The sequence below is a fragment of the Hibiscus syriacus genome, unplaced genomic scaffold, assembly GCF_006381635.1.
Source record: "Hibiscus syriacus cultivar Baekdansim isolate YM2019G1 unplaced genomic scaffold, ASM638163v2 tig00110108_pilon, whole genome shotgun sequence".
NCBI lineage: Eukaryota > Viridiplantae > Streptophyta > Magnoliopsida > Malvales > Malvaceae > Hibiscus > Hibiscus syriacus.
The window spans coordinates 171238-181693 of record NW_024062592.1 but is presented as its reverse complement, the minus strand read 5'-3'; the positions used below and the strand labels follow the sequence as shown (position 1 = coordinate 181693).

Below are 10456 nucleotides of genomic sequence, written 5' to 3'. Positions count from 1 at the left end.
AAATTTATATGGAATGAGTATGCTTCTCAAGTCTGATCGGGTTGATGAAAAACTCAACCTGTTATTATATGTCATTTTGCCCTTTTACTCTTGTTAGATTATGTTTGATGATAAGATCAAATATTATTACTATTACGATCACGTTCATAAAATATAAATCATATTATAAAAGTATAAAAAAAAATATTTTATACGAATTAATTTAGACCGAATTCAATCTCATATAAAATTGACTTGACTACTAAATTAATTTTTTATTAATCTATGATACATAAAAGATAATATTTATTTAAAGATAACTCTTGACCTTTTTTTACATTGAAAACTCACACTTTTAATATTCATAGTCTTCGAATTTGAGATCTCAAATAATAATAATAATTCTTTTATTATCATTGTTGCTTAATTGATGCGATCACTCAACTAATTAATGGATAAAATATGCACATATGATATAAAGCAACCACTAAAAAGTTGTATCCATGAAAATGAAACCAAACATGCCTGTAGCTCTCGTCTTCACTTCGATTAAAGAAAGAAAACGACGTTACCAAACACGAAGTAAAACGAACACTTCCCCTCAATCTGTGTCGTGTAAAACAGGCGTAGCCCAAAGATACACTAGCACAGAAAACAATCAAACAGAAAACAATCAAAGAGCAACTCACCCAAAAGCTCAAAGGCCAAAGCCTAAACCTCTCTCATCACTTCTAACTCGTGTTTAACTCACGGGACTCGCAACAAAAAACCCGGGGGGGGGGGGAGCTCCCTTGTAAACTCATTTGTCTTCCATGTATCACATGACTCACAAAAAAACCAGTGGCTTTTGATCCGAAAAGGAAGAGAAAAAGGGCAAAAGAAATAAATGGAGACAAGCACGTCAACAGCAGGAACCCTTCCAAAGAAGAAAAGTGAAAAGATTCTAGACGGTTCGGATATAATGGAGTTGGTTGAGAACAAGGAGGTGTTTACCAGTTTCGTGGATCATAAGTTCAATGAGCTCGATAAGGATAGCGATGGTCAGCTCTCTGTGAAAGAGTTACAGCCTGCCGTTGCTGATATTGGTGCTGCTCTTGGCTTGCCTGCTCAGGGTTCTTCTCCTGATTCTGACCATATTTACTCAGAGGTTTCTCTCTCTTTTACCTACAAGCTAAAGCATGTTAACATGTTACATGTTCAGGGTTCAGGGTTTTTAAAGAAAATATGTTTTCTTTCAGGTTTTGAATGAATTCACTCGAGGAAAGCAAGAAAGAGTGAGCAAGTCGGTGTTCAAAGAGGTTCTTTCGGATATTTTACTAGGCATGGCCGCTGGTTTGAAGCGGGACCCTATCGTTATCCTCCGCATCGATGGCGAAGACCTGTCGGAGTTCATTAATGGCCCGAGTTATGAAGCAGAGATGGTGTCCATATTTCAACAGATTGTGTCGGATGATGCCATATCGCTGCAGGATTGCATCGTTAACGCTTTCGAGAAACTTACTGTCGATCACGGCGTGCCTCCCTGTTCGGATTCTTGGGTAATTTACTTTCCACATGGATATATAGTTCAATCTTCAATCTGTAATGTTAAGAAATGGCTTGTGTTTGCTTGTGTAGGTTATCAGCAACATTATAGAACCGGCTCTGCAATCATGGTCGGATGACAATGATGTCGAGAAACTTGTCTCGCAAGAAACATTCCTCGAAGCATTTAAGAAAGTCGCAGAGCGTGTGGCCAAAAATCTCAAAGAGAAACCGGTAATCGTCGCCCATAGCGAAAGCACCTTCGATGGAAGTGGCATTAAAAGACTACTATCCAACAAGTTTGAACTAGACAAGGTATATGCTCCATTGCTCCTCTTGTAGTCTCCCCTGTACTGTGTATGTTGGACTTATCAAGGAATGCATTTTTGCAATTTCAGTCACTGAATATAGCTTTGAACAACGTTCCAAAAGATCGCAACAGCAAAATGTCGAAAGAGTATTTACGAGCGGTGCTCGAAGTAGTTGCTCCATCGGCCGGTTTACCTCCAATCGGTGCAGTCGAACAGGTAATGCAACAACATATATATTGGCACATACAGGATACATCTCCAAGTTGATTAACATAGGCTGTTATACAAACATGCAAAATTGCAACTATAGGCCTATGTCATTCCTCTTAAACCAAAGTTGTTGAAATTTCTCCAGATCGACAAGGTTGTTGCTGATGCTTTCGACATGGTAAATGCGAACCACTGGAAGATGGTTAAAGAAGACGAGTTCAAGAAACTATTGACAGAGATCTTGGGGAGCATCATGCTGCAGTTAGAGGGCAATCCCATCTCGATATCTTCGAATTCCGTTGTTCATGAACCCCTTGCATCGTCATCGTCGCTGCTGCAGCCATCATCCTAGTTGCATACCGGAGACATCTCTCTCTATATATGTATCAGGGGTGACAAAATAAGGAGGGACAATAAATTTTGGTTAATTTTAAGTGAACTTCCAGTAGATTAAGTTGATTTATGTGCAGTTCAGTGGTGTGTGTTGTGCTAATGATGTGTATTACCATAACTTATGCATGCAAACACAGAGAAAGCAAGACTTTTCACAGCCTTTTTCAGCCCCAAAGTCAAAATTAAATTGGTTTTGGGTTCGGATTTTGTCAAATTCGATTCTTTTCGGAATTTAAATTATTTAAAACGATAAAGAAACAGAAAAAAAGGATACCAGAAACATGACCACGTGTGAAATATTGGAGGGTCCTAGATTGTTGGAGTTAAGCCGAAATCTGCAGATTAAGACAATGTTTTGAGTTTAAAGTAAAAGTTTTGTATTTTTTTTCACTTTTGATAAAGCGTGAAAATTTTGTTATTCTACAAATAAAAACCATTTTAAAATTAAAAGAAATTTTGAAATCTTTTTTTATTCATTAATGTTTGGTATTTTTTTTAAAATCCGAACAATAAAAAAGTTGAGAAGGACGAAAATAATATTTTTAAATTTTTTGATGATTGAATAATAAAGATTATAGATTAGACCAGCGAAAGATCGATTTTAATATTAATTACATTGTAAACAATAATTTAATGGAAGAAAAGAATTTCAGCCATGAAAAAAACATTAAAATATTAAATTAATTTCATATATAAAGCTACCCAACATACAACGTTTTGATATTTTCATTACACAGATAATGGAAGAGTGATCCAAAAAATAAGGGTGTAGTACATAAATAGTTCATCGATTATATGATATTATTTTATTGAGTTTCTTAATTATTAAAAGTTATAAAATGATCTCCTAATTATAGGGAGTTGACTTGTTGAATACCTCGACTATTAAAAGTTATAAAATTATCACCCGACTATTCATTATGCTTTAAAGTAATCATTTTCCTTTAAGAATTTGATGGTAGTCTCAGTTAGATGTTAACTTGCTGATTGAGATATGGTAAAATCCGATCTCATAATCTCAAAAGACTATCATATCTCAACCAGCATGTTAACATCAAGCTCATATGATCGTCAAATTCTTAATGTAAAAGGACTAGTTTGGAACATAATGAATGGTCATTTTATAACTTTTATTAATCAAGGACTCAACAAAGCAACTCCTATTAATATAGGGATTATTTTGTAACTTTTAATAGTTAATGGACTCAATATAACAGTCTCCTATAGTTGGAGGACCATTTGTATACTTTATCCAAAAAATAAATATAGAAAGTTAGATGACAAAATAAAAAAAAATAAAGTTGGATAATCAAAATGGAATCACAGTAAAATTTGAGCGGACTAAATGCGTAATTTAGGCTTAATAAAACCTAATGATTAAATAAAATATCAACACACATGTGTGGCCATCAGATTAAGAAACACTCGCGGACCCCATTCGAGCAACGGCTGAAAATTTTCCAGTGGTGTTGCATCGTCAACAAAATACCAGGAATCCCATGGTGAGGGCAAAGGCAACGGCGAAGGCAAAGCAAGGGAGATAAAGAGATAAAGGAAAGGGTTTCAAAGGAACAACTATGGCTCCTCATGGTGAGGGATCGGATGCTTCAGTGGATCCCATGGTTGCTCAAGTCGAAAAACATCCAATTTCATCCATCCTTATCATCATTGGTAAAAAAACCCTCTTTCTATCTTTCTTTAGTTTTCCATATTTACGTTTAATTTATATTTTGATGCTTATTGGGTTTTGGTTTATGTTTTCAATTCAGCTATGCAAACAGAAGCTTTGCCGGTGGTGAATAAGTTCCAGCTGGTTGAAAACCCTCACTCTCCGTGAGTTCCTCTTCCTCTTTTGCTATTTACATTAATTTTTTGTTAAAGTTTGTTTCTTGGAAGCCCTTAAAGTCTATTAATTTGATATTGGGTTAATCTTTTAATCATCGATATTTTCGATACTTTAGTGTGTGTGTATTTGGTGTTTGGTTTAGATTCAATATTGGCAATGTTGCAGGTTTCCAGAAGGGGTCCCTTGGGTCCATTATCATGGTACATACAAGGACATTACGATAAATCTAGTTTGGCCTGGAAAAGATTTGACCTTGGGTATGTACTTTCTTTCGAATAACACTGTAAAAAGAGATTGCTATGAAACTTTGCATCTTATTCATAGACTCCAAATGTAGCATCAGTTACAGGAAAATGCTTAACTTTATTGGCAAGTAACTGAGTCAGTTGCGCGAGACATGCTTACATCTACCATGTAGGTAGTGGAGATGTCAACAATCAGAAGCTTCTTCCATTCGCTATTCCATTTTGTTAAAGTGTGTGATTAATTCTTTACAGGGGTTGATAGTGTTGGCACAGTTTCTGCCTCTCTTGTGACCTATGCATCAATCCAGGCATTGCAGCCGGACCTGATCATAAATGCAGGCACTGCCGGTGGTTTTAAGGTCACAGTACCAATGATTCTTAGCTATATTTCTGTTAGATAGACGTTGCTTACATCGATTTTGTTTTGTATCTCTATGCTAAATATTTTGTGTATTTATTCTTGGATTCTTCCAGGCAAGGGGAGCAGGGATTGGTGATGTTTTTCTCGCATCTCATGTTGCATTTCACGATAGAAGAATACCGATCCCAGTGAGTAATATCAGCCCTTACTCTTCGATGATTTCTTACTCTTCGATGAATTTACTTCTCATTCAATGATTTGTGAAGGCTGACAACACCGGATCACACATTTTCTAATGTCATCATGAACCTAGTTTGTGCATTGCTGAGCAGTTTTATTTCCAGTTCTTGTTCGTGATATTTAATGATTTATCAGTAACTAATTTTTGTTTCTTCCATAGGTTTTTGATCTATTTGGCATTGGTTCGCGGCAGACCTTCTCAACACCGAATCTCTTGAAAGCACTTAATTTGAAGGTAAAATTATTTTGTTTGTTTTCCTCTTTGTCCGGCGAGTGAGCTGGTTTGTCGTCCATGTTTTGAACTTCTGTATTTTCTGCTAACATTGAGCTTCTAAAATCCCTTTTCATTTCTTTCAATCTACATATCTTTCCCTTAGAATTGCTTGTTGGTCGGTCAAGACTATTGTTTATCATTCCTAGATGCCTCATTAGCGAATGAAATGTTTGCACCTACATTTTCTTTGTTAAGGGACACAACAAGGGCAATTTCCATTATACTTTTCTCTGTTTCAGGCCGGCAAATTATCCACGGGCGATTCATTGGATATGACCCCTCGGGATGAAGAGTCAATCGCAGCAAATGATGCTACCGTCAAAGATATGGAGGTAATTACCGGAACACCCCATCTGTTAATAGAGAAATCTCAAAAATGGATCACATCACCCTTGTGAAACCGCACATGCTAACTCGAAAGAGACGCTTTTTGTACTTCAAAACGGCGAAGTTTGCTGCCTCATTTTTTTCTCCTGTTATTTTGTTTCAGGGAGCAGCTGTAGCTTATGTTGCAGATCTTTTGAAAGTTCCTGCAATATTTGTTAAAGCGGTGACGGATATAGTCGACGGTGAAAAACCGACTGCTGAGGAATTCCTGCAGAATTTGGCTGCAGTGACCGCTGCCCTCAATGAAGCAGTTGCTCAAATTGTCGATTTCATCTGCGGAAAGTGCTTGCCTGAACTTTGATTAATTTTGTCCTGTTATCAGTCTCTCAGTCTGAAATATATACGTGTGACAATAGAACTTATAATCCTTACATCCATAGGATGCGAACATGGATGAGATGAGTGTTATTTAAAGATCAAAACAACAACAATTTATAGTTTGGTCAGTACGGTGTTTTGAATAAAATTATAATATTTTATTAAATCAAACAGAGATTAATAAAAATTTATATACATATCCACCTATGATTATGCGTTTTATAGAATTTTACAATTTATTTTTACATAAAATGATTTTTTTTTTCTACATAATCTAAAGCCTGAATAGGTAAAATGCTTAGATTCTAACATGGGTGGCCTGAATTCATCTGTCCCAGCTTATTCTAATAATTTAAGCATTTCACACAAAAAATTAACTCTTCTATGAAATCTCTTACATATAAATAACAATCCAAAAGTTTCAGCCATCAAAGTATACAATCCACTGATATCGAGTCGAAAGAAATGTGTCGAGAGCCGAAAAACAAGAACTTAAACAAGGACAACTTGACACTTTTTGTAACCAATTTATACTTCTTTCAGTCAGCAAGCTCGTCGACAACCAGAAAATGGGAACTTAGCTTATACCACTCCAGAGGGAAGACGGAGGACAAGCTGGCCTCCGAATACACTGCCCACAAATGATTCTATAAGTAAACATTAATGATGTTTAGCTTGTACCATATACTATAAAGGTTGTAACAGACCTCTTGATATAATAGTAACAGAAGTCTGCTAAAATGAAAGTTTGGACGATTTCGGATATAAGAACCATAGAAGGCCACAATCCATAGCCTAGGGCTACCAGCAAGCGTCCGCTGCTGTCTAAAACCTGTTGAAAGTCGTAGAGAAATGAATTAATATCTTAATGCAATCAATCACCGTTATAATAAATCAAAATAACACTTCCCACAACCACCGTCATCATACAAAGGTTTCACCCCAACATGCTTATGTTCAATGTTGCCTGGATTCTTCATTTTTTCTAGAAGTACCTGTGTCAAATGCATAACCGTATCCGACACGAGCACTCTAGAGTTCGAGTAACATAGCTTATGCTAACACCCAATATCATTGATTGACATTTAGAAGCAATAAGCTGACAGACAAAATGGCATCCAGTTCGAACTTCAGGACCATACATCAAGCATGCTCAAGCTGCCTATTATTTCCTAAGTGGATAAATTTTACAAAAAAAGTACTCAAAGTGGGTCTAGATTTCGCATTGCTAAACATCAATAACAATTTAACCAAAACCAGCCACGTACGACTTCTCATCAAAAGATCTAACCTGGAGAACCCAGTGGGCACAGCTGAGGAACCTTGCAACACCCAATGCAAATACATAATGAGCAGTGAAAGGCTCAACAATCTGCATGCACAAGAAGACGAGTTACAGAAGGACTCGTATAAACCTTCTAAATTGAATCTATTATTTAAGTAAATCCATACCTTAGTATTTTGCATCACTTGCAACTGAGGTAAAACTGAGATCGCTTCCAGATATACACAGAATGCCCAGAGAATCCGGTTCACAAGATTATGAGAAGTTGATGGATGAATACACAGAGCTAGTACAGCACAAGGCATAACCTGCGTCCAAATTCCAGGTTATGACTTCTAGAATGTGTTCAGAAGAAGAATCCATTTGAGCAACAAAGTTGATAATTCTGCAGTTTATTCGAGTCCATGTGTAACAACACAAAAGGTAACACCTTTAATTGTGTTGGCTCAACTGATTATATGATGCTATCTATTGAATCAAACCGGGAAAGTTGAAGCAAAACACGACTTTCACAACCATATTTGAAGCAAACAGCATGAAGAACGGTTGAAGACAAATGAAAGCTCATAACAGATATAGATTTCTAGCGGGAAGCAAAAAAGTAGAAAATGAAGAAAAGAAAATATGACCGATGGAGACATACAACATAGGAATTAGCGAAGTTGTCCTTGTCTTCCATGTAGCTGGACTTCAGTTTGAAACGGATCATGTAAATAACCACAGGGTCGTAGCCAATGTCGATAAATCGAGTACGGTGTGTATATCATATTCCATGACAAAGCTACAGTACAGCCTAACAGCTAAAAATATAGCTGTTAATTCTTGGGATTTCAGTGATAGTCCTGACAACGTTCAAAACATTTCCGAATCAAGTAAGTCCGGTATCTTCGCCGATAAAGAATTTCGACACTTCAGTGAAAACATAAGAAAATAATCAAGAATATATCATACCATCATTAATTGATATAATCACATGAAAAAGATTAAAACAGATACCGCATATTTCATTCATTAATCGAAGTATCAAACATTCTGGTCATACATGCAATTGGCAAAACCGTAAAAATAGCATATTTAATTCAAACATAAGAATTAGCAAAGTACCAAACTCATAAAATCATCGAACTGGCGAAACAATCAATAAAGGGAATAAGGGATCCCTTTCCCTTTGCATCGAAAAGAAATCCTTCATTGTAAATTGATATGATGCCATACTAGAAACATTTTATCCATGTTAATGGATATAATTAGATTTTTTCCCAAATCTTTTCATAAATTTAGAGGATCCTTCTTGTTCGTATCCATATGTGTTTCAATAATAATGAAGAGACATCCATGCATCATGTATTAAATCTGAAACTTTCTTATCAAACGATGAAAATTAAAGCATTTTGTGTGTGTGTGGGGGGGTACCAGCACAAGTCTTCTCTTTTGTGAGTTTAAAGACGAGGACAGAAATTCCGAGGGAGTGAACAGACTCGGCGGCGACGAAGAGATTGTCGTGGTCATGCACGATAAATCGGAGAAAAATGAGCGCCGACAACCCCGATACCACCGCTAAGAGAGCCTTCACCTTGGGCGGTTGTCGTCTCACCCACATTGTTACGGCCTGGATCAGCTTCTTCTCTGCCCTCATGTTGTCTTGTTTGTTTCTTGTTTTCCCGGGAAAGAAAGAGAAAGTGTGGGAAAATCGTGTGTGATGAGAGAAATTGCGTATGTACCAATCAGGAAATGTTAGTATTTACGTTAATGGAAATCTTTGCGCTTTGGTATTTGATTTTATAGCTTTTGTGTTTAATTAAGGAAATCCTTTATTAAGTTTGGGCTTATTTCCTCCGTTCTAATTATTTATTTATATTTGGAAAATAAATTAGTATCTAAATTTAAAAATACACTGAGTGGATTAATTTTAATCTAAAAATTAAACATAAAAAAATTCAATTGAGATTCAGAAATTATCTCGTGTATTATCCACCCACAAAAATATTTGTTTTCCCGATAAAATATAACCATTTGCTTCATCTTTTAATTATATTTATGAACATTTAATTACAGAAATTTAAACTTGATCGTGGATTTTTTAATTTTTTTTAATTAAATCATTTAATTATTTAAATTTTGTTAATTAAATCTTATACAATTAATATTTAATAATGAGTGACATGTTATATTAAGAAAAGCTCCGCAAAGTCCGGATTCTCTCGCAAAACTTAGGGTTTGCATGGATACTCTCACGCTGCTGGAGACGGTAGTCACCATCTCTGAAGAACCGCCTGATACAAGTTGGCGGAATCCGCCCTTGATGGAGATGTCACAAGGAAGACCAGCGGAGGAACCAATTTCAGATTATCTCAAGAATTCTAAAACTGACCTTGTCTACTCGTTATCGAGCGAACAAACAAATACGGTAATACCCAGAGTAGGAGAAGCACGCAAGGAGACAACAGAGACCATGCACAAAACCGGTGAAGTGGTGGTGCAAAGAACTTATGCGGCAACGCTAAGGACGAACTCTAACCACCTAACGGAATTAATGGAAGAGGACGTAACCATCCAGGAAGGTGATGTAGAAATCGATAGAAGCGGACCATATCCTGTAATCAAGTTCTCAAACAGAATCCACGATTCAATCGATCAAAACATGAGGCAAACTATAATTATTCGTTTGCTAGGCAAAACCATAGGATACAGAGCACTATGGAACAAGATCCAAGTCTTATGGCAACCCCAAGGATGTATTCAACTAGTAGACCTGGATAACGATTACTTCCTAATAAAATTCGAGACTGACAACGACTATGAGAAAGTCCTGACAGAAGAACCGTGGGTAATTTTTGGTAGTTACCTAACAGTTCAGCCATGGAGCCGTAGTTTTACAACATCAGAATCTCATCCATCTCAAGTCATGGTTTGGATCAGACTCCCAGGCCTCCCATACAGATATTATCCTAAGGTATTTTTTGGATTGATAGCTTATGAAATCGGCAAGGTAATCAAAGTGGACTATAAAACCAAAGCAGGCGAACGAGGGAAGTTTGCAAGATTAGCTGTTGCTGTTGATCTAAATTAACCTCAATTGCCAT

The 10456-nt window shown here is 36.4% G+C and overlaps 2 protein-coding genes and 1 pseudogene across 3 annotated transcripts; 2 read left to right on the top strand and 1 right to left on the bottom strand.

The window, feature by feature from the left end:
* The first annotated feature begins 828 nt into the window (after positions 1 to 828).
* On the top strand, positions 829 to 2540 carry LOC120214790. Its single transcript, XM_039212598.1, has 5 exons — positions 829 to 1126; positions 1218 to 1517; positions 1597 to 1818; positions 1902 to 2030; positions 2170 to 2540. Exons 1-5 carry the CDS (start codon positions 866 to 868, stop codon positions 2374 to 2376), a joined length of 1119 nt encoding a protein of 372 aa, XP_039068529.1. The 5' UTR covers positions 829 to 865; the 3' UTR covers positions 2377 to 2540.
* Positions 2541 to 3905: 1365 nt separating this feature from the next.
* Positions 3906 to 6217, top strand: LOC120214791 (5'-methylthioadenosine/S-adenosylhomocysteine nucleosidase-like). 2 transcript variants are annotated; one of them, XM_039212600.1, is made up of 9 exons: positions 3906 to 3999; positions 4042 to 4088; positions 4187 to 4250; positions 4429 to 4520; positions 4761 to 4867; positions 4983 to 5057; positions 5270 to 5344; positions 5623 to 5715; positions 5874 to 6217. In XM_039212600.1, exons 1-9 carry the CDS (start codon positions 3995 to 3997, stop codon positions 6069 to 6071), a joined length of 756 nt encoding a protein of 251 aa, XP_039068531.1. In that variant the 5' UTR covers positions 3906 to 3994; the 3' UTR covers positions 6072 to 6217. The 2 variants fall into 2 exon arrangements, with proteins under 2 accessions (XP_039068531.1, XP_039068530.1); XM_039212599.1 differs by having other exon boundaries at positions 3919 to 4088; positions 5874 to 6211.
* Positions 6218 to 6334: 117 nt separating this feature from the next.
* On the bottom strand, positions 6335 to 9071 carry LOC120214793 (annotated as a pseudogene).
* Positions 9072 to 10456: the final 1385 nt, after the last annotated feature.